This window comes from Hylobates moloch, unplaced genomic scaffold (assembly GCF_009828535.3).
Source record: "Hylobates moloch isolate HMO894 unplaced genomic scaffold, HMol_V3 SCAFFOLD_10, whole genome shotgun sequence".
Lineage (NCBI taxonomy): Eukaryota > Metazoa > Chordata > Mammalia > Primates > Hylobatidae > Hylobates > Hylobates moloch.
The window spans coordinates 73,767,081-73,791,813 of NW_026652285.1; the positions used below are offsets into that span (position 1 = coordinate 73,767,081).

At 40.9% G+C, this 24,733-nt stretch overlaps 2 protein-coding genes across 2 annotated transcripts in view; both read right to left on the reverse strand.

The window, feature by feature from the left end:
* Positions 1–24,733, reverse strand: part of GRIN3A (glutamate ionotropic receptor NMDA type subunit 3A) — a 163,697-nt gene continuing 138,964 nt past the window's right edge. Inside the window, exons 7-9 of the mRNA XM_032164708.2 lie at positions 6,371–6,535; positions 4,949–5,025; positions 1–709 (exon numbers count right to left, since the gene is read on the reverse strand). Of these exons, the coding sequence (XP_032020599.1) occupies positions 370–709; positions 4,949–5,025; positions 6,371–6,535 (582 nt within the window). The 3' untranslated portion in view covers positions 1–369. The remainder of the gene's footprint in view (positions 710–4,948; positions 5,026–6,370; positions 6,536–24,733) is intronic.
* PPP3R2 (protein phosphatase 3 regulatory subunit B, beta) lies at positions 21,243–22,299 on the reverse strand. The gene has a single exon (XM_058445222.1). It carries the CDS (start codon positions 22,244–22,246, stop codon positions 21,725–21,727), a length of 522 nt encoding a protein of 173 aa, XP_058301205.1. The 5' UTR covers positions 22,247–22,299; the 3' UTR covers positions 21,243–21,724.

Here is a 24,733-nt window from a genome sequence, read left to right on the forward strand (position 1 = left end):
TAAGTATGAGTAACAATTTTATCTCTTGTTGGTAGTGCAGAGAAAGGGCTAAAAACCAGAAATATTACTGTGGCACCTGGTGAAAAGGTTAACGGGAGCTGGGGTTATCTGGTTATTCACAGATCTCTCACACAGAGCTTACTCCTGACTGAGATTCTTGCTAGAAAAACACTCCTACCCTGGAGACCTAGGGAGTGAGCTTGAGAGGAGCTGCTGCTGCACTTTAGGCTAGGGAGAGCAGACTTGACCTCTAAGACGACCTAGACCTCAGCTTCCCCACACCTTTGTCGATAGTTACAAAAGAGCATTACAGTGTCTCAAGGGCTCAGAGGAAGGTCAGGAACTGAGAAAGGGAAGCAGTGTGGTCACCTAGGACTCACAAGTCCGACTTGTCCTTTGATACTCCTCCAGCTCCGTTTTCCTGCTCACAGCCAGCTGCAGCTCCTGACGGATCACCTGAATCTGTTTCTCCAGCTCTGAGAGTTCCTGCATCACTGAGTTCCGAGATACATTTAGGGAGTCTGCTTTCCCATTGGTGGTCAGCGAGGCAGGGAGCTCTCTTCTCCTTGGAGGGAGGGGGATGTCCTGGTGGATCCGGATGCCCAGCTGGTTTTGTCCTTCCTCATCACTAAAGATGTATTTTCGTCGGTTGTCATGACTCAGATTGGAAGTATTCCATACGGTGAGCTGACGGGGTCCCACATTAGACCTAGGAAACAGAGAAATTCTAGATTTACTTTCCATTCTGCAGCTCTCAAGGTGCTGTCTTCATCTGTTAGCCATTTCCTGTGTCAATAATATGGAGCTGGGTGTGCATTTAGAGATGAAGTAACAAAGCCGTGGACAGACTACCTGCTAGGGTGTCATGGGGCAATAAAGGGTCATGAACATACAAAAGTTCAAGTCCGATGCTGCTCTGAAACTGGAATTGGGTGTCATCTGAAGGGCTGATAGGACGGGGTATGGCACATTTTTTTTTGTTTTTGCGAACAACCTCAGGTGGCTTTTAATTTCCTTTCTGCAAGGGAAGCTCAGAAACTAGCCACACCTTGAAACGTTTGATGATTTGAAAGATGATGCTTTAATAAAAGCAAAGTCTATTTATTCACTTGTTGGGTTCTGAGCATAACATGGCTCATCCTTAGTCCCACAGGACCGTCCTGATGTTTACTACTTGATTTTGGGGAGAATAAAAGCATATAAGCCACAGGTCTCAGCAAAGTGTTTCTTACTATAGGGATGATTTTTATGTGAGTTGAGAATGACAGGTCAGGTCCGATGCTTAAAAAAATCCCAAGAAAGCCCTCATGCTGGGATCATGAAAGTCATATAGAAAGGAATTTGCAATCCTGTTTTAGGCTTGCATCGTATAACTTACTACCATCGTGGAGAGATGGCTATAGACAGCATGAGAATTATTGCCAAATAGTCACAGGGGGAGGCTGATCCTGTTTCTGAAATACACTTTGACATTTATGCGATAAGAAGAGTTTCTCACTACAAGAACAGATTAGAGCCCTAAGCAGCATAGCTGCTGATTTTTTCCACCATAGGAGAAGAAGCAGGAGGAGTAGGAGGGTTATGACAACTTTTGCAATCTACCACAGGACAAAACTAAATAGAAACACCCTACCAAGCCATTGTGTTTTTGTTCTCATTCATGTAACTGAATTGACTTTTTTCCTGGACTCTTACTTGCCAGGAGAAGGGGACAATCTGGAGGGAGAAGGGGAAAGAGAAGAATAATAAAGTCTTTATGTAAAAGTGGCCATAAACCTTCTTTTCTCCTTTCATTTATGCCCTCTGTAATGTGACTTTGCAGCTCTTACCTATGCCGAATCCGCTTTCCTCCCCGCTTCAGTTAGTACTGTTCTCACAACTTGTTTTGGCCAACAGAAAGTGGCAGACATATCAGAGTGGCAGTTCCAAGCCTAAACTTTTAAGAAGTCTTGCACATTTCCACTCCCTTGGAACCCTGCTGCTGCAATGTGAAAAAGTCCAGAATGGCCTGCTGCATGATGGTAGACCATATGGAGAGAATCCTCAGGCTTCCCAGTTGATCAACTGAGGCCATCATGGACCAGACAGCCCTTAGCTGCTTTCCCCGTCCCCCAAAATTGACTACAGACATATGAGCAAACCCAGCCAAAATCAGCCAAGTCTGGCTCAGATCAGCAAACTGCACAGCTGATCCATGAATTAGTAAGCAACTTGCTGTTGTTTAAAACATTAAGTATTGGGATGATTTATCACATAGCAAAGACCAACTTATACATGCCCCAAGCCGTTGAAACACACACTCCAAACCACCCTGTGGTTCTTTAACATGCCTCATAGTCTAAGTTTTATATAAATGAGCAGAGGGTACCAGAGCTCAGTTTTCTTGTATCCTGGGCTGGGCAAAAGTTCTGTAATGAACCCACTTATAGCTCCATTGGCTTTAGACCTGAATCAGAGAGGAGATGTAATTTTCCTTCTAGCTTTATAATTCCCTTTAATTTTTTTCTTCAAATCTTTTCCTATTGAATTTGAATAATCTTAAAGTAATCTTTGTTGTGCTGTTATGTAGTTTGTAATTTTTGTGTGTCTTGGGGTGAGAGGAAAGGGAAAAGGGGGGTGGCGTGTATTGACTGGGAACCCAGTAAAGTGAAGTATAGACCAAAACCTTAGGTGAAATCACATGTTGAATAAACCCAGGGCTATACATAAATCATCTCCTGCAGTATGTACCTTATTTTCTTTGCATTAAATGAAAAAGGGACAATACCTACTTCCATTATCATGGCCCCAAATTTCTCCAAGCATTTCCTCAAACCCATGTTAGTAATTCATTCATTTATCTATTTGCTCTTTTATTTGTTCAGTAAATACGGAGCACAGAGGAGGGATGTCAAGTTGTAGCACGCATGAGCATTTGCATAGATATACTTCCAAGAGAAGAGGGGGAGAGCGTTCTAATGCCCTACAATGGTTCATAGCAGGGAAAACCTGACAGTAGAGCACCTACACATTTTCTTCGACTGTCTAGACAGCCACAGTGATAAGGTAAGTAAAGATAGCTGGACTGGTCTTCTCCAGAGCTTTGTATGTCTATCTGGTAATATAATATAGAAGAATAACAAATGCTGGACTTCGTGCCAAATTCTAGTTGCTAGTATCACCAGGCATCTGATATTTGATGTGGGTACTTATGAGTGCAAGGTGACAAATGCTGAGTGTAAGACTCAGTGTCTACTTGGAAAAAATAACCCAAGGCCGGTGTTATACTCCTAACCTCAATAACGTTTAGGCTTTGCTTTGATTCAAGCCTTCTTCAGTCTTAGAGTGTTACGTGACCAGTGAGTGAGCTGTATTTAACACTAAAAATGGGTAAAATAGGCTTCCCTGGAGCAATTACGTAACACTGAGGTTCAATACTCCACTGGACTATTCCAAAGAGACATGACAGCTATGGTACCCCAAGCACTCATTGTGTTTGACAGGTTGCTAATGTTGGGTTGTATAGAGGTAGGCACAGGAAATGTGAGCCCAAGCTAAACCATGAACATCTTAGATCCTCAAAATAAGGGGTTCTCCTTAGATCCTCAAAATAAGGGGTTTAGGAAGGGAATCTGCCAAGAAAAATGGGTAAGTTGCATCAAAAGACACAAATGGTTTTCAATTTATGTGAGAAAGATGTGAATATGAATCATATCACAGTTGGAAATGGGATCATTGGGCTTCCTGTTTCTATTATAGCTGGAAAACAAATATTTTGTCATTGTAAGATGACACATTTGCTGCTATGTCTTCTTGTGTTACTGTTATTAAAAATTTATGTTAAAAATAGAAAAAATAGATGTAACATGTCATGGAACAGCTGTGACTGGACTAGTATACAGCTTGTCACTAACAGACTTGCAAGATGATGCGGGAATACCACAGACTGAGAGGGGCGGGGGGAGTGCTCATTGACTGGAAAGAGATACTTCAAGAGATAAAGGAAATGATTCTGACAAGCTAGATGGAGACTGCATAGAAGGGGACTGCAGCAGTCCCAGAGGAGATACAAACAATGAAAAAGAATCCTGTTTTCCATCCCTTTTTCTTCTGTTATGATGAGAGGTGTGCCCTCATCTGAGGCCTCTGGGCGTACGAAAGAATCAGTAGGGTTGCCTTAGGTAACAGGCAGCAGAGACCAGCCAGGAACCAGACCCAAGTGCTTCTGACATCTTTAGTCACCATGAAATAGGGAACAGTCATCCACAGCCTGGTGCAGTGAGAGTGAAGAACTTCAATTTTCAGATGTCATCAATGCATTTAATGTTTGTTATTTCCTATTAACAAGATCCTCTTTGCTAGGGAGTTTATAGAAAAGTGCCAGGAAATGAATTAGGCAGGACATGTCTGTTTCGTATTTCCAATACTCTGTTCCTAGGAGTGCTAGAAAGGAGTAGGGAGTGGAAATATGCCAAAAAGACAGTAAAACATGGAATTAATTGCCTGCAGTACTCATTAATTCTTACATGTATTTTGTACATGATAATAGCTAATATTTATTAGGCATTTCCTTTCATTCAGAGATTTACATGTATGATCTCATTTAATCTTTACGACAACTCTAGGAAATAGGTACTGTTTTTATCTCAACTTTACAAATGAGGAACTTGAGGTGCAGAGAGATTAAATAAGTGACTTACACAAAATAACACATATCATAAGTCTTGGAAACAGGATTTGGATCCAGAGGGTTGATCCTAGAGTCCATGACTACACTTCTAACCATGACAGTATATTGTGTACACTGCATTTTAGTTTCCATATACATTTTTTATTTTATGTTTTATTTCCCTCTATTTATACTGATTCTTTTGATAAATTGTCCTGATTTGATCTGAATAATTATACAGTTTGATCTCTAAATATTATTTTACAAATATAAAGACAGTTGCCGTTGGCCCCTTCTTACCTCTTTTCCACACATTTGGTCTTGAAATGCTGCTGCTTTTCCTCTACAAATGATGTATTTATTGCTCTGTGTAATCTCTGGTGGAGAAAACAGATTCACAGGTAGAAATTATGAGAAACACATAGGTCAGGGAACAAAGAACCACTTGAGATTTAACAGTATATGTAGTCATTACAAACCTTGGCCTCTTTAAACAAATTCCAGAAATGCCTAAAAATAGATCAACATTCAGCCTCAAATCTCAAAAGAACAAAAATTCTAATTAGAGGTTATTATTCCACCTGGAGAAACAAAAAAGTGTTCTGATGGAAAGCTCAGTATTATAAAACGGTATGTGATGTAAGGAGGCACAATCATAACTAATGTGTAGAAAAAGGCCTTCAACAATTGCTAAAGATGAGTAAAAATTATAAAATTATTGACAACCAAAACAAAGAAGGGAAGGAGGACTCTTGAGAATTAGTCATATGAGCATACAATAAGGAAGATCTGCGGAGTTCTCCTAGAAGACCAAATACTTCCCAGGAAGAAAGTAGGAAGAACAGGGTTCGACTGTAACCAAACCAATGATAGTAACCTAACTAGAAAAAAAAAGTGTTACCAAAGTGAGGAGTTTAGTATGAGGGTATATGAATACATGAATAGGGTAAATGCAGAAGTGACAGCCTCCATGCTGGGAGGTAATCCATGGTACACTGGAGGGCAGGAGGCGGTCTCACCACAGGAGAGGCCAGGATGGCTCATCCAGCCTTGCTGTGGTCAAGTGAAACCATTCCCTTTGTTAGAGTTCTTCCATCATTATGAAGCCTTCTGACTATATTTTGGGTCTCCATGCCAATTTCATTCAGGGAGAGATGTGCAAATGAGTGTGTTTGAATCACCAGTCTGCTTGACAGTTTCAGTTCTTCCTGTAAATCAGTGCGTCGATGTCTAGATGACAGGAGAGAACTGCAGCCTTGTGAAGCTTGGCCTTGGCCCCAGGGGGTCTCAAACCTCTCTGGACCAGGGAAAAAGCAGAGAGAACAGGGGCAAGTGGGGTCACTTAAAGGGGACCAGGGACTTTAAACTCATGTAATAGGTTTCAATTTTGGCAAGAAAAGAACCTAGGAAATAAATCTTTCACACCATCTTTTCAGACTGTCACTATTAAGTGAAACCTGGTTAAAAAAAAGTTCTATTTCTTCTATTATGAGCAACAGTGGAGGGTTATAGGAAAGGAAGGAGCACTGTGGGATAGCTTAATTTAAGGCAAAAGTGAATTAATGGGATAGAGAGAATTCCTTCTGCTCTAATGAGAGTGCCTACCCCACCCTCGTTATTGTGTTAACATATCATATTGGTCTGACATAGGGCTCTGGATCCTCCCATCACTAGGAATTCTACAGTTTAAGAATATTGGAGCAAGACACCTGTGGCACTCACCTGGCTGGTGTGGAGCCAGTATTGCAGCTTGGATTTGTTTTTGATTCGTGGTAGCAGTAGCCTGTATACTATGTGCTCACCAATGGTGGTCAAGATGGACAGACCAAATCCAATGCACAGCAGCACAAAGAGTCCAGAGAAGTGTTTGATGCCCATTTGCAAAGTCTGTGACAGAATAGGAAAGAAAGGACTGTGAATACAATGATATACCTGGCCCAATGCTTGTGTACTCTTTGGTTTTCAGATGGATATTCATTTTTTCTGGACTCAAGGAAAGCTGGAGACTATTTCTCCCTGTGTGTTCTGTGACTTCATTATACATCATGAAAGAAATTCAGCCAGGGTTGGACTGAGGGCTGCCGAGGAGCACCCAATGCCTAGAAGGTGAGAAATAAAAATTAAAAGCTCTCCAACCGACTGAACGAACTTTCTCTTGTACATGGGGACCCCGAAGAAACCTTAAAAACTGAGTTCCTGGCCTTGATAGGATGGGAGGTCTGTCATGCCTCAGGATGTCCCCTCCTTATTAACCTTTAGCCATAATTCTTTCTTAAGAAGTAAGCAGAAGCTAGCTCTGGAAAACAAGAAACCGATAACTCATTGCTTTATCACCTTTAGCTAATGATCTAAGGCCATAACCAGATTCTCCCTCCCTCTTTGCAGTTTCAGTGTGACAGCTCACCAGTTTCCCAATGCACCCTTCCTAAAAAATGACCACAATCTCCAGATGGTTTTGGCCAACTTGTGGGGGATGCACAATGAGGGTTTTCATGTCCTCTGCTTCACATTTGGACATCAGAAGACCAAAATCTCCACTCTCGGGTCATGCTAATACCACCATTTTTTGAACATGGGGCCCAGGAAGAGGCATGAAGCTCAATTGCACGTGCATGTATCTCTTCTCATAAATATTTATGACTCCTCCTATAGCTTACTCAATATGTATACCCAGCCACCCCACTCAGCATAAATTCCTGTTCCCTTTTACCCCTCCCTTGAAGTGCTTGCTCTCAGCTTCTGCTGAGGCTATGCTTCCCATTCTGCAGGATGGCTGGCCTGCTGGCTGCAACCCTTTATGAGAAATAAAGATCTCCTGGCCAAATTTATGAAGCTCATGATTCTTCAGTTGACAGGCGCTATTCTTATGTTAATCCACTGTGCAAATGGCCCCTGGAGTTGTGCCAAGGCCCTGGGTCTGGACCACTTTATGGTCTCTTAGAGAGAGATTGAGAGAGATAGAGAATTGAAACAATTTAATATACTAGGTAGCTATCAAGAAAAGAACCTCCCTCAGGGAAGAGAATGAGTAGATTTAAGGGGAAAAAGACAGTGAGTTCAGTAACTTTGGAATTTGGATCTGGTAGGGAACATGGAAATCATCTAGTTCATTTTTACAGAGGAGGAAAGTGAGACCAGAGAAGTGTAGTAAACTGAGCCAAGCCACAAAAATAGGCATAGAAGAGAAAGAGAAGGAACCTAATGATATTTATTGGTTGCTTACTTTCTGCCAAGTGTTTTACATTAAAATAGATATTATAACTTTGATTTTATAACTAAGGAAAGTGGAGTTCCTGCAGCTTTTAAGTGGCAAAGTTGGTCTTTCAGTCCATTTCTGTTCAGCTCCAAAGCCTGGGCTCTTTCTGCTCTCCTGCTATACACCAAAACAGCAGCAGTTATAGCAACAATAGTAGTTAACAACAAATATCTGTGGCCAGCACTTTGCTAAGTGATTTGTGTAGATAAAGAAAACCCTCATATGTACTCTAAAACAGCCATTATTTAGCCATTGGCATCAATGACAAGAGTCAATCCTGCAGAAGTAAAAATACTTAATATATTGAGTTAATACTAGGTACCAGGCACTCTTCTGCATATCATGGGATGGAGATAGAAGGAAGTTATATCTTTCCTTTTAAACAGCTTGAGTCTAGGGAGAAAACAAACATATACCTCCATGATACATTTGATCCACGCTTCCCGGGATTTGTGGGGAAGCTGGCTCATGACATAACATTTGAATAAGAGAGGCAGGATGCGGAGGTTGGGTGGGGAAAGTGAACATACTAACCTGAGGGTAGCATAAACCAAAGAAAAAAGACATGACTTTCCCGGACAGTGGTATAGTGTTGTGAAACTGACTGCTGTGGCTGAAGGAAGAGTATACAAGGCATGAATAGTGCCATAGTTTGAATGTATATGTCCCTCTCAAACTCATATGTTTAAACCTAAACTCCAAGGGTTGGTATTAAGAGCCCTTATGAAGGGATGAGTGCCCTCATAAAAGGGCTTGAGGAAGCTAGCTAGTCCCTTTTGTTGCCCTTCCAGCCTTTCACCATGTGAGAACACATCATTTGTCCCCTGTGGAGGACAAGCAACAAGATGCCATCTTGGAAGCAGAGACTAGGCCCTTACTAAGACAGTAAACTTGGTGGTGTTTGATCTTGAACTTCCAGCCTCCAGAACTGTGGGGAATACACCTCTCTTCTTTCTAAAGTACCCAGTCTCGAGTATTTTGTTATAATGGCACACATGGACAAAGATATGCAGTGAGGGAGAAACAGGGCCACACTAGGCAAATCCTCAGATGCCATACTAAGGAGCCTGGGTGTTATCCCTTTGCTGGAAGCTTTTGATCATCATTATAATTTATAATTATTTAGCATTGAATATGTGTAAGGCACGATTCTGAGCACTTTATCAATGTAGCAACTTTCCTCATCTTTATGATAATTTATAAGGTAAGTACTGGTATAATCTCCATTTTGTAAGTGAAGAAACTGAGCAACAAAGAAGTTCAATAACTTGTCTAAGGTCACATAGCTCGTGAAGGTTAGAGCTGGGATTCAAACTCATGCCGTCTGTTTTCAGAGCCCACAGTCTTCACTGACTAATTTGTCTGATGTGAATGATCCTCCCATCCTCTTTAAAGGTTTTCCTTTCATTCTCCCCACCTCTCTTCACCTCGATTCTGGAGAAAAAGCCGGCCAGGCATGATTCAGGCATAGGGTGCATAAGGAAGTCTATCTGGGAGTCAGGACTCAGAAGCAAAGGTCGGAGATTTCAGGCTGTGTTGGAGCCTAGCTCAGGAAATCTCTTTCCCTCCATGCCAGTACTGCAGGCTGTGAATCAAAGACCAGTGTTAGGGTCCCTAGGAAAGAAAAGTCTGGAGCTGAGCAGGGGCTCAGAGACTGGCACAAGGCAGGAAAATTGGGCAGATGACTTGGGAATGCAGGCCAAAGCCCAGGCCTAGGAAACAAGGAATGCTGGTCTGGGAAAGGGTTTGGCAGGGAAGCACATTGGACCCCAAGGGCTTCAGAGGTACTAGGGATTTTCCTGGGACATCTCTGTGTGCAAATCGTGACTAGTTATGTAAACCTGACATGCAGAAAGTATATACAAATGTGTCTGAAAATAGTCCTTGACCTAGACCTATTTTAATGTGTACAGGATATGGCTATAATATGAAAGATTCAGTGAGTTATTGCTGTGGATTAAGAACAGACTGGGAGAATTTAGTTTGGACTGTAATATCATCAAACATTCAGTTAAACTCCGAGCAGATGGGCACTGCTTTTTTATAAGACACTGCCAAGATGAGGAGGAAAGATGTAACTCGCAGTGAGTCATCTTGCCTTTATGGACATGGCTCCCTCTGTTTTCTTGTGCATAACAATAATTAGTCTTATTTTTCTCTTAGTACCTCAATAACAAATAGGCCGTATTGTTTATATTACACATTTTTTTCTTTAAACTTCTGTTGTTTATACCCACATGCTAATAGACTAACAGAAGTAGTTATTGTTTTTAAATTTGGCATTTAATACATATACCAGATAAAATATACCTGTATTATGATCTTATAATTACCCTGTAAGTTAAGTGTTATTATCCTTATTTCACATTTGAGAAAGCAGAGGTTCATAGGGGTTAATAACCTCACTTACCCAAGATCATGCAAGCTACTAAGTTGGGATCCGGGCTGCGGATCCAGGACTGTCTGATGCCAAAGCCTGCAATGCTTCTCAAGCAATCGCCATTTATAGGTATCCTTTTCTAGTTGAATCCTCACTATTCACTATAACAACTATCAAAATTTTTTATTTAAAACTCACATTGGAATACAAAATCCACTATCATCTGCCTGTGAACACAAGAGAAAATGTTTGAACTGTGTCTGAGTCTGAGTGACAAGATATACAGCTGCCTTTGTAATTCAGCGGTTCCTCCCCTAGGATCACATTGTTTAACTGTGCTATGCATATGTGCATCTTCCCCATATTATCAAGTGAAAACTTTCTTTCTAGTAAAAAACTGCTCAACTCGATACTCATTACTGGTCAGAGGAAGAAAAGGGGTTATGAATATTCAATATCAAATATTTAAAATACATTGAGGTGATGCAGACAAAATGATAATTGCAGCTGCAAGTGACTTGAGTGGTAGCACATTCAGAAATGCAAGCAGAAGTCCAGTCTCATGCTGTCAAGAGCCATGTAAATGAATGCAAAAAGAATGCAAACAAACATATGTTTTGAGGTTGTTTTCTCCCCCCTTTATCCCATTGCTTCAGCTGCAGCTTCATTTGCTAGCTCATAGCCACACACTTCCAGAGACTCAAGGGCCAAGGAGAGAAGGCTGTCACAGGATTGACTGATTTGATTTGATTTTTTGAGACAGAGTCTCACTCTGAGGCTCAGACTAGAGTGCAGTGGTACAATCTCGGCTCACTGCAACCTCTGCCTCCCAGGTTCAAGCAATTCTCATGCCTCAGCCTCCCAAGTAGCTGGGATTACAGGCATGCATTACCACACCCAGTTAATTTTTGTATTTTTAGTAGAGACAGGGTGTCACCATATTAGCCAGGCTTGAACTCCCGACCTTAGGTAATCCACCCGCCTCAGCCTCCCAAATTGCTGGGAATACAGGTGTGAGCCACTGCACCCAGCTTGTCCCAGGACTTAGCCAGGGACAAATCTCAGGCATTTATTGCTCCACTTGGTCCTTCACAAACTTACTCTAGCCCACCCCATCTCACTTAGGCAACTCTTTAACTGGTAAGTAATCATTCAAAAAATTGCCTTGCTTATGTATTTCATTTTTCTAAATGTTATTTATATTCATTATATTTCTTTAGAATTTTATTATTAATTTATATTAGTATATATTTACTACACTGTGAAGAAAAAACATAGTTTGTATCTGATACTGTACTCGGCATGTTGCATCCAGGAATAGCAACTAATTATGCATTATAAAACTAATGTTTTAAATGTTTTATATTATGCAGAAATTCTTGGTAGATTGTCACATATCCATATATTATGCATTAGATATTAAATACCTATAGGTGCCTAAGAGTGTTTTAGAGAATTTAGGGAAACTGCTTGAGATTTTTGGATGAGATGGGAATGCTTTATTATTTTTTCCATTTGAAATAATGGAAAGGGCTTCCACCATCTAAAAATTTACTAGCCAACACATTTCTTGGAACGGACCAAATTCAGATAAAAGGAGATGTTTGTACTATCACAGGTGTGGTCTCTGACAAGATCAGTAACATGTAGAGGATAAGATTATAAACTTTGTTTTTGCCCAAACCCTGCTTTGTATTTTGTTCAGATGTCGTCACTTGAAACATCTGACAGCTGGCTCGATTAGTGACTAGTTCTCAAGTCTCTAGCAAGAAATGCAGATAGAGTGTTTCACTCATCATTTGTTTTTGATGTTGCTAATCAAGATCTATGCAGCTAATCCTTCCTCGTGTCCATTCCACACCTCCCAGCACATAGCAACCACCTGATTTATCTGGTTTTCTAGAGTGTTGTCTATACTCATTGCTTCTAATTCCTTTTCTCCCATTCTCCCTTAGACCCTCTTCAGTCAGACTTTTGTCCCCTCCCATCACCTGTCAAACAATTCCTGTAAAAGTAAAAAATGGCCTCCATATTGCCAAATCTAATGGTCAGTTTTCACCTTATTCATGTATCGGCAGCTTGGATGCCATTGATTACTCCATCTTCTTTGGTATAGTTTCTTAAATTTGTTTTTGTGATACTTCTCTCTCTTTGTTGTACCTTAGTCTCTTTTGCTTTTCTTCTTCATCTTTCTGACTGTAAACATAGGCATGCTTTCAGTTTTTCAGCTACACTCATGTTTTCATTCAGAGTCAGCTTTAAATACCACCCAGATGTCAATGACTCCCAAGAGTTGGGGGCTTTTCTGTCCTAACTTCCTAGTCTGCCTCTTTACTTAGGTAATGAATAGACATTGCAAAGATAACACATTAAAAGCAAACTCCTAATTTTCCCTCTGAAACCTGCTGCTTGCACAGTCTTTCTCATATCAATGAACCTCCATCCTTGCCATGACGCAGGGAAAAAAACCTTAGAACCACCTTTGATTCCTGTCTTTCTCTAGCATCCCATTACCCTGTGTATCTGCAAATATGGTGGGAAGAGGCACATATGCATAGCACATTTAAACAATGTGATCCTAGGGGAGGAACTGCTGAATTACAAAGGCAGCTGTATATCTTGTCATTCAGACTCAGACACAATTGAAACATTTCCTCTTGTGTTCACAGGCAGATGATAGTGGATTTTCCATTCCAATCTGAGTTTTAAATAATACCTTCAAAGTATATCCAGAATTCAACATCCCACCACCTCCACCAACCACCCTGATCCAAGCCACCATCCCCTCTCACCTCACATAGATTATTGAGACAGCCTGCTAGTTGTTTTCCCTAACCCCTTCTGTCTTCTTCACAGCAGTGAGAATGACTGTCATGTCACTCCTGTGCTCAACGCCTGGTGATGGTTTTCTGTCTCTTGCAGAGTAAATTCAGAGTCCTTGCAATGGGCTACGAGGCCTTACAAGATCTATTTCCTCGTATCCTTCTTCTCTCTCACTGGTTGACTTTGCTCGGCCACTTGGGCTTCCTTATTGTTCCTTAAATCTATTGAGCAACTTGCCACTTGAGGGTCTTTTCATTTTCTGTTTGTGCCTATAAACTCTTCTGCCAGGAATCAATATTGCTCCTTCCCTCACTTTCTTTAGGTTTCTTCTCAAATGTCACCTATCCATGAAGTTTACTCTAATCACTGTGCTTAAAAAGGCAAATTCTCTTCCTCCTTCCTTCCTCTTTCAGATACAATCTATCTCTCTTCCTTTGCTTTATTTCTCTCCTGACATAATATGTGTTTATTTGTTTATTGCCTATTTCCCCACCAAAGTAGAATGTAAGCTACAGGAGGGTAGCACTTTTGTCCATTTTGCTCGGTACATACTCTAATTGCTTAGAACAGTGCCCAGCACTGTGAATATTTTTTAAATGAATGAATGAAAGCATATGAAAACTAGGATTTTTTTTTGTATAAAATAAATTTGCATAATTCCCCCCACCCCCGATCCCAAACAGTCTCATTATATCACAGAAGCTTCCTAGAACAGTTCTTTAAGACAGAAGGGTGGAGATGGACATTCTCAATTAAAAGGAGAGGAAACAAGGCCCAGGGTTGCTAGCCTGACCTGATCATGCTAATATTCACCAATCTAGGGACCTACTGTTGAAACTGGGACAAAAAATTTTTTAAATTACTGAAGTAAAACGTTGGAAACTGAATACAAAAATTTCAGGAGGAATGTATTGATTTTGTTTTCTTAGGATCCTTTCTTTGGGGAACTGCCCTCTTCCTGCTTCATGTGGTTTTGGTGTATCTACCAATCACAGACTCCCTGCTCCCTGTTCACCAGGCAAAGCATGGGACTCAAGGCCAGCCAGTGTGAATCTGAAGCAGAAACACTGGCTATCAAAGGTGTTTGGAGATGAGTCATTTCCAATGTCAGTGCCCCAAAGACATAGTCCCCTAGTTCCTGCACTAGCATCCTTGGAGTGCTGTGGTTCGAGGCTTCATCTGTTACTCTCTTTCTTACTTCAAAACATTGAGCTTTCCCATTATTCTTTTGATAGGTTTTTGCTTACGTTTAAAAATCTGTTGCAACCAGGTGCAGTGGCTCACGCCTGTAATCCTAGCACTTTGGGAGGCCGAGGCAAGTGGATCACCTGAGGTCAGGAGTTTGAGACCAGCCTGACCAACATGGTGAAACCATGTCTCTACTAAAAATACAAAAATTAGCCAGGCATGGTGGCACATACCTGTAGCCCCAGCTACTCGGGAGGCTGAGGCAGGAGAATGGCTTGAATCCGGGAGGCAGAGGCTGCAGTGAGCTGAAATTGCACCACTGCAATCCAGCCTGGGCAACAGAGCAAGACTCCATCTCAAAAAAAAAAAAAAAAAAATCTGTTGCTTGCAACCAAATAATCTGATTCAATATATGTACTGTTTAAAGGATTAAGGTCCTCTAGCTCCAAGGTGTGAATATAACTTCTTTTGAGATAGACTGTATCCTGATGCAGATCTCAGAAATGAATGGGTGGAGCCTGTTTTAGGAAGTCTTCTCTGACAGGGTAAGGCTGTTTTGCTTTTGCCTGTCTCCAGCAGCCTAGTATATAGTAAGTTCAATAAAAAATAAAAAGCACACGTCTGAAAAGTAACAATTACATTTACTCTGACATTCCCTATTAAATATTTTTCTCCAGAGCAAAATGACTGCAAGAACCTGGGAAAATAACTGCATTTTTCAGTGACCTAATGCACCAAGCTTTGTATCATTTCCTCTCTGGATCTGCACAGCCAAATGCTGATGTTCAAAAATTTTTTTCCTTAATAAGAGAGCTGGTGGCAGGGGGAGGAATAATGATTTTAATGAGAGGTAAGGAAAAGAAAAAGGCTATGGTGCTTCTGAAATATGGATGACTCACAGATGCTTGGAAGCAGGACAAGGAAGAAGCAAATACTATTTCTAATTTTGAAGACCTGGTATCTATTTAATTAATTAATTAATTAATTAATTTATTGCCTCCTGATTATTTTGCCCAGAAGAGTAGTCAGTTGCTCAAAAGAACTTGGCAGATTCATTGCTGTGTCTATGCATATGGCCCCTTGTTGGGGAGAAGTAGGAGAATGATATCCACATGAAATGTGGGCTCCAGATGTATCAAAGACAGAGTTTCCCAGGGGAGAGAGTCTGGTTGAAGAGAGTTAGGTAAGATTGTGTGGTGCAATCATTTGGAATTAAAACATATATTTAACAAGAAATGAAGAGGGAGAAAAAAGAGATTCATTCAGAGAACCTGGAATTTTCTCATTAACCAAGACATTGTGAAAGATCACACTTAACAAAAGAAACAGAAGAGGAGATAATTTATCAACACAAAATCCAGGGAGACAGTGCATGAGCCTAAGTGAGTAGTGCTCACACATTTGGATAAACAAGGATTTTGACAGAACTCTCTGCATTCCTCTAACCTGGAAACTGCTTAGTGGCTCATCAACATGGCGCTGCCCATGTTGCTGTGAAGATGCTTCTCTCTCCCTGTTTCTTGGGATTCTTGAGCCACCATCTCTTCTAAGCTTGGGCGACCATCTTTTAGGGTTGAAATGGTACTTAATTTGCCACATTAGCTCTGTTGTGCAGTTTTTTGAAAAATTTATTATTAAAACGACTCAGAAAAATATTTTTAAAAACTAAATGTGAGATTACCCATAATCCTTGTACTATAAAACAATTACTTTCAATTCTCCATTTTCTCTTCTGAAGAATGACCATATGCACACATATTTTTCAGAGTTCTAAACATAGGATATAATAAGTTTGCATTATGCTTTTAAAAGAACTTATTTTCTAACATAATAAACTATTTTAATATTAATTTCTAAAAATATTATTTTCTAAATATTATTTTATTTATTAACTTTAGTGGCCTAATACTATCACCTATTGTTTTTGTTATAATTGACTTGACTACTCCCCCACTGTAGATGTTTAATTTTTTAAATATTATAATTTATTGTATATATGACAAATATTGCTACAATAAAAATTTTGTGTATAGCATTTTTTTTTTCTTGTTTTGAGATGGAGTTTCACTCTGTCTCCCAGGGCAGAATGTAGTAGAGCGATCTTGACTAACTGCAACCTCCACCTTTCGGGTTCAAATGATTCTCCTGCCCCCACTCCCAAGTAGCTGGATCTAAAGGCATGTGCCACCACTCCCGGCTGATTTTTGTATTTTTTTAGTAGAGGTGGGGTTTCAGCATGTTGGTCAGGCTGGTCTTGAACTCCTGACCTCAAGCGATCCACCTGCCTCGGCCTCCCAAAATGCTGGGATTAAAGACATGAGCCACCGCGCCTGGCAATGTATAGCATTTTAAGATATTTTTATTTCTTTGAGATACATATTGCCATGAGTGAGATTACCTGGTCAAAGGATACAACTGTTCTGATGATTTGTGATGTGTAGAATGACCCATAAAAAGGGTGGAAGCCATTCTCAGTGCCACCAAAGATACTGCAATGCCTAGAAGGCTTCTATTTTTGCCAATTCTGTTTTATAATGAATCATTTTTCCTGTTTTAAATATGGTAATTTGTATTTATTGAATTAGCAAGGCTATTTTTCCATGTTTGTTTTACCTATCTCCTTTTGAATGAATCATATAATGACTTTTTTGCATATTTATTTATGCATATCAGACACAGTGAGGCTTTTTTTTTTGAAAAACTGCTAACCTTTTTGCTAACATGTTTCTCCTTTTTTATGTTTTCTTGTTTTCTTTGTTTCATTATATTTTATTATATAAAAGTTTGAAGTTTTACACAGCTATACTTATTTTGATTATTGTACATTTTTCTACTGTTTCAGGCATTAGAAAATATTGATTGTAGTGATAAATATTTTGTGTCCAGTGTTATATTTTTGAAAAATAGTGAACACTTCAGTCCGTTTTGAACTTCTGTGCCAAAGAGTGTAACTATGTTAATTTTTCTTCACCGAAACTCTTAATTTCATCTCAATATTTCAGAGACTCCTTAGTCAATAAAAGGCTACCTCCATATTAGAGTGACCTGCATTTCTTTGTAGTAATTTAGTTTTTTATTTACAATCTTCAGATTTTTAAAATATTCGTAATTTTTAAAAAGCATTGTGAGAACAAACACCATGTAAAACCAGTAACAACAAAAGCAAACATTTAGAGTCAGAGTTAGCCCGTGAGTGGTCAGACTGTCTTCTGATCTACACAGCTTTATTGCTACTATGGTGACCCTTCAGTGTTATAATTTTTCATTATGAATCAGCTAATTCCTGATGATTCATGATTTATAGTTCACAGTCATTGGCTACTGGGGTAGGTATGGTAGTTGACACAGCAGCAGAGGAGTCCAGTCTGATTCTCAGTCTAGTGGCCTTGTTCCTCTACCATAATGACACTCTGTTTTGTTTTTTTTTTTGAGACGGAGTCTCACTCTGTCACCCAGGCTGGAGTGCAGTGGTGTGATCTCGGTTCACTGCAACCTCTGTCTCCTTGGTTCAAGCAATTCTCCTGCCTCAGCCTTCTGAGTAGCTGGGATTACAGGCACGTGCCACCACGCCCAGCTAATTTTTGTATTTTTAGTAGAGACGGGGTTTCACCATGTTGGCTAGGCTGGTCTCGATCTTCCGACCTTGTGATCTGCCTGCCTCAGCCTCCCAAAGTGCTGGGATTACAGGCATGAGCCACCGCGCCTGGCCGACACTCTGTTTTTAAAAACATCCAAGCCTCCTCTTGCTCAAAGTATTCAAAATAGATATAACACCATAGCAGACCAACTACCTACTCTGTCTCTTAACAGAGAGAAAGAATCAGTAGTATAAGTGGAGAATGGAATTTGTAATTTTTTTAAATAAAAAATTGCCTTCATTTAAAAAATTCATACTGTTCCTCAGACAGTGGCTTAGGAATTTGTAATTAACAAAAATGTCTGGAAGATATTTTTTCCTTGAGAATGTTTCTAAAGCATGATAGAATATACACCAAAGCTAAATTGAATTTGCTGAGGCCATATTTTTTTCTCTGTTTCAAAAAGAGTGTCTAGTGGTCTGGGGATTGCAACATATGGTCTGGGGATTGCAACACAATCCGTCAATATAGGATTCATAACAACTTATTGTGACTGATCTCTATAGCCTCAGAGAATATTGGCCTGTGTTATTGGTTTAATCTAAATATTGTCACCTGTTTCTCAAGATGAGCCAAAGGTGGAACGTGGTTTAAAACTGTCTTGTCTAACATATCTGTTTCATTGTAATGCATAGAACCAAAGAGGTGGAGGCTGCTTGTTCTGTGACGAGTAGTTTACCTCTTTGGGCTTCAGTTTCATCATTTATGAAAACTGAGGCTTGATTTGATTACATGGTTAAGACTATAATAAATAATTTGTAACAGGTAGATATAGGAGCTATAAAAATAAGATAAATGCAGAGAGGCAGAAATAAAGCTCAGGATTTGGGGTCAGAAAGCCTGGTTCAAATCCATGCTTTGCCACTTCCCAGCTGGGCGACTTTGGAGAAGATTCTAGATCTCTACATGTCATCATCTAACGCTGAAATAATGGCACCAGACTCACAGTGTTGTTATGATGATTAAATGATATGTATAACAAAGGTTATATCAAAAGTTATGGGACAATTGCTCAATAAATGTTTATTATCATCATCCCAAGAAACTGTATAGAACTAGATTTGTTGGCAACTGGCAATTAACTGACAGGAAAAACAAAACATTCTGATTTGGGAATAAATGTGATTCTTTTAACCCAAATATCCTGTTAGACCTTTCCAGTGCTAAATCCAGATACAGGCTCTCAGTTCAAGGTCATTGCCACAAAGCCTTAGGTAACTATCTTGAGTAGATTTATTGAACAATTAGCTTGTAAATTCCAGCCACTCCAGAAACTGAAATACATTTCCTCTCTTTGTTAAATGTGAGCATGTAATCCAATATGTTTCAAATTCTTGGTCATAATTTTAAAATTTCCATATTTTAATGTGCACATTGCAGGGTATATAAATAATGTCTCTCTTTAATGACAATAATGTCCTCTTGGCTAGCATGACATGTGCTCACTTTCTCCATGTAAAATTCCTCCACAAAAAGTTAAATAGTTTGGGCTGGAATAGAGATTTTCTTTTAAAAATTCTCCAGTTCTCAAGTCAGAAAGTCTGTTGTCCCCTCTGCAAATGAAGGAGTGGTGAGGACCTTGAAATTGTTCCCATTGTTTTCTCTCTGGGCTTGGACATGGGCTGTACACTATTGTCCAGTTAATTTTAGAGTGGGTGTAGCTAAGAACTAAGTAAGTGTTCAAAAGCAACCAGTAAGCCTCATGTCTCCTTTACATATTGATCTTGTAGAAGGGGAGGAAGGGGGAAGGGAAGGGAATTAGTTGAATGAAAGTGGAATTGTGCTCCAGGTGTGTTGCATGCCTTTTTGAATCCTCAAAAGAACCCTGGGATGGATCCTCTTTTTAATTAGGTGGAAAGACACAGAGAGGCTAAGTAAATTATTCATGCTCACGCAGCTAAAAGAAGTGAGTGTGATAACAACCCAGTTGCAACTGAATCCAAACCCAGGTGTGTCTGAATCTTTGAACAGTGCATAACCCTGATCACCACGGGGTTGGGAGCATTTATCACAATTTTTAGGGTTGAACAGGAATTGAAGGGGTAAGGATTCCTATTTTTGTGGTTTCTAAGTAATCTATTAAATAAAAAAGTATATGGTAGGGTGCCTTGATAGATGGGTTCCCTACAAGTGATTAAATTTGTGGACTTTTTTTTTTCTATTTTTGGTCAAGACCAGTTGCCAGCTTCTTCCAAATAAAATAGCGGTAAATCTCAACAGATCTTCCATGTCCTGAAAAAAATTACCTGAGTGGTATCCCTTGGCTAAGCAAGTGTAGGGAGAGTATGTTTCATTGTTCTGCTGTTTTGAGAGCCTTAAGCATCTTATATGGGAAGTGGTTCTCTGTGAGAAAGAGGATTGGTGTGGAGCTGCGGATGCTGGGACAAGTCCTAGCCCTGCTCTTCTGAGGACAGTTCATGCTCTGAGAACTGACAATAGTATGTGGGACCTCAGGGAGCTGGTAACATTTGGGGTACAGGCAGTGATGTATTTACTGGTAAACCAGTTCTCCAAAACAAAACAAAAACAACTAAAAGCTTTTGTTCTTTTCTCACCATGGCTGATCTAAAGCTACCAACATGACATAAATGAGTGGGAAGAGACACATGCATTCTGGATCTCCCCCGGAACCACAGGCTCCAGCTCACCCAATGGTGGAGATCTATTAGGGTGTGAGGACTTCTGCGCTGAATGTTCCACTAGGGAAAAGGCTTCCTGGAATGAGAGAGCTCTCAGTTTCTCTGCTAGGCCTCAGATCTGATTTTCAAAATCAGCATAGCTAGTGTAGCCAGCATCCACCTCTGCTGTGGAGACACAATTGTCAGTCTCTGCATCTCTCAGCAACAGACATAATGCCACTTCGGCATCCTAGGGAGATTCCACTGCAGCCTGAATCTTTACTGCCTCTTCTCCATGGGACAACTAACTAAATGTCCCATTCTCTCCACGTGGGGGTAGGGACCAGTGTCGGAGGTAAGAGCACTTTATAGGAGAACACTTTCTTTGCCCTATTTAGCTGGAGGTCCCCTTCATTGGACTTAATGCTGGTGTGGGATGCCAACCCTGGAAACCCACTGCTAATGAGGATGACGGCTGAGCTGGGCACTTAGTCCAGGCTTAGCATTTCCTGTAAGAGCCCTGAAGCTAGTTTCTGTTCAGGAGCTGGAGCAATGAGTCAGGAGGAGGCCAAATGAACTCCTACGCCTCAAACATGCACAGCGATTTCTGGATGCATTGTGGGGAATGGGGCTGCAATCTGCTGAAGGAAAAGATGGGATTCTGTCCCCCAAGAAAAGTGATTACAAGATGCCCAGCAAAGACAAACATATTTGTCCCTGTTGCTACAATAGGAAGTTAACAATCTGGCAAGATATCCGAACACAAGCAAATGAAAACAGTTCACCTAACACCCATGCAAATTATAAATTTCCTCCCATATACAAAACGATGAGAAATAACAGCAAAAATGTATATTTTCTTATTTTTGAACTTTTAAAGTTCTAGTTTGGTCTTTGAATCAAAACAAAGGAAAAGATGTTTATAAAAGCCATTTCCTTTTCTTTCCCCACTATGTTCATTTGACTTGCTCTTCCCCCTATAGGGTACACTAAGTCATTCAGAGAAGGAGAATTAATAGCACTGAGTTGGTGATGAAGCTCCTGTTAGGACATTTGGCTTCACAATAAGAAATACTTCCAGATAAGTCAGAAAGACAGTTGGACGTCTTGAGCAAATCTTGAAAGAGAAGGAAGAAAGCAGAATTTGTTGGGTGGTGCTTGTAAGAAAAAGGCTCACACGATGAGGACCAGCTTCTTGTGGATCTCCAGGTCTCTGACCACAGCACTGAATTCCTCAAAGGATATCTTCCCATCGCCATCCTTGTCCAGGATGATGATGGTTTTGTCGACCAGCTGCTGGAGCTGCCAGTCCATCAGGTTGTTGCCCACCATCATCTTCAGCACCTGGAAGAGCTCCCCGTTGGAAATATAGCCATCTTTATCCATGTCGTAAATGCTGAACGCAAACCTCAACTTCTGCTCCTCGTCGCCCTTGACGCTGAACTGGGAGGTCCCCAGGATGAATTCCTTGAAGTCCACTTCTCCATCACCGTCGGTGTCGAAGACGTCGATCACTCGCCGCACCAACGGGTTGTGGCGCAGCTCCGGCAGGGACATGAACTCCTCCACGCTCAGAGACCCTGATTTGTCCAAGTCCAACTTCTTAAACCTCCTGCCCAGCCTTTTAATTTCATCATTGTCAAAGTGGGAGCACATCTCCGCCGGGTAACTGGCCTCGTTTCCCATTGTGGACATCTGGCAACGGCCACGGCTCACAGGGTCGGAGGAGGGAGCAGGGGCGGTGGGCTCGGGCAGGGCACGTGCCCCGACGGTTGGGCCATGGGGTGGGGGTAGAGGGCTCCTGGGGGCCCTGGTCGAGCAAAAGGGCAGGAGAGCGAGGGAGGGTCAGCAAGTCAGAGACGGAGCAGAGAGAGGAGGGAAAGAAGAAGGGAAAAGGGGGCAGAAGGGGAGGTGGGTGCTTTCTGGGCAGGGGTATAGGGAGGAGAGAATGCAGCCTGGGGGTGCCCAGGAGAGGCAGAGGTGGAAAGCTGGGCTGCCCCTTCTCTTTTTCCTTCTCTCAAACTCCTTGTACCTTTCCATAATAACCCCAATTCCCCTGGCAATTATTTTATCTACTTATTTCCTTTTTTTTTTCTCTGAGAAGGTAAACCCCAAAGGAGAAGGGGTCACATTTGTATTATTCACTGCAGTATCCCAGAAGCACAGTGCTTCACAGGCAATATGTGCTTAATACATATATGCCGAATGACTGAACTGCAACCAAGGACACTGTATATACTTGCTTTACAGACCTAGAGTAAGGACGAAACAAGGTGACACATCAAGGCATTGATATAGTATGTTTTCCACGATTCCCTGGGAGGGGAAGCCAGGATTGACATCCTTCTGTACCTTTTTCAGGACATAGGATTCAGAGTGTTTGTAAGAGACCAGGCAGATACCACGTAGAATTTCTTACATGGATCACCTACAGGCACTAACATATTCCCGAGGAATATAAACAATGCTGAATTCAGGGCGTTTTTCAAGATGACACAGGTCTCAAGAACACAACCTCTGTCACTCTGTTCCCTCGAATCCATCATCTCATGCTCAAGTCACATCTTTGCTGTTGGTGCCTGGTGGCTATTCTGCAGAATACCTTGGGGGAACGTCTGCAATGTGCCCAAAGAAGCCTTTTGTGTGTGTTGAGAGTGACAGTAGCCTCTGGATGATCTCACTTTTCTCCTTTTGTTTCAACTACATTTGTTCTTTCTGTTGAAGACTAATCTCACATGCTCCCTCCTATTCCTTCTTCCTTTAGGAGCATATCAATTACTCCAAATGCATAAGAAACAAATGTGGTTCAAGAACAAACAGTTCAAAGGGACTTGGGGGAACCTCAGGCCACTAAATCGAACTGAAAGAGGCAAACACTCCTTCGCTTTAAAGAATGTTGGAAAGTTCTGTGTTCTATAGTTCAGCCAAAATATCAGTCTAAAGATAACCATGCTGGAATTAGCAAAATTAAGCCACTGATCACCTTATCATTAGGTCTGGCCATTTTACTTTCTTCTATAAACAAATGATAATCCATGGATATGTTTTAAAGTTGATTATGGGCATTACACAAATGAAACCCCCTTTCCCAATTAGACTGTGATATTGGAATATGTTTTATTTTACTTATTTGCTTGCTTTTCAGTTATTCAGAGAAATGAGCATGGTATAGTTTAGATATAAACCTATTGAATTTGCAATATTAAGGATACCACCTGAAATTATATTACAAGATACCTAAAATCAGTGTTGGTCTCTAAATGATACCAACCACTATAGCCTGAGTTCTTTCTAAAGCACAAAGACCTTTCTGGACTCTCTGGGGGAAATATCCAGGCCCTGCAGGTGCAGTTCTGAAAAAATCAGAAACCTCAAGGGCAAGGACAGAACTCTATCTTTTGGGCATGCAGTGGGGCTGGGAGCCTCTAGAATTGTGTTATTTCTCTCATCTTGTGTCTTTGACCACAGTGTAGTCCAGTTTCTTGGCTGCAAGTAAAAGAATCTATCTCTAAGTAGCTTAGCACAAAAGATAATTTGTTAGAAGAATCTCACATAATCTAAAGAAGAGCTGAATGATTCAGTCTTAGGAAAGGTGAAGATCTCACTGGGTTTAAGGAAAAATTGGAACCAATGCCTCAGGACCAGTTATGTAATTTGCAGTGTCCTTTGTTTGAAAATGATTGAGAGCTTCGAGATGGCCACAGCAGAACCTTAAACCAAGTATGGGGCCTTCTGAGACTGCATGGGCCACATGCCCATGAAGCTGGCCCTGCAAGGAGTTGGGCCCATTGACCTCTCTGTGCCTTTCACCTCTGCTTCTCTTTCCTTCACTCTCTCCTATGATAAAGCAACTCTTCCTCATTGCAGAGGACAGAACCACTGACAGATTCCAAGTTAAGACTTTGGGGATTTTATCATCAGAAAAGATGGACTTTTCCCTGTTCTGGTTAGATGCCCACAAATCCCAGGAACAGGCTCTGATTGGTCTCATTTGGGTTGGGTTCCCACCTATGAGCCATCAGACATGGCTTATAACATATAGGAGCTTCCATTTGAACCTCATGGATGGAACTGGTCGGGGGGAAGTGGGGGCTGGGTAGGAAGAGCAGGTACCAAAAGAAGCACATGCTCTTCCTTATAAGAACAGGGTAATGCTGAGCAGACAGAACAACAGATGGGCAT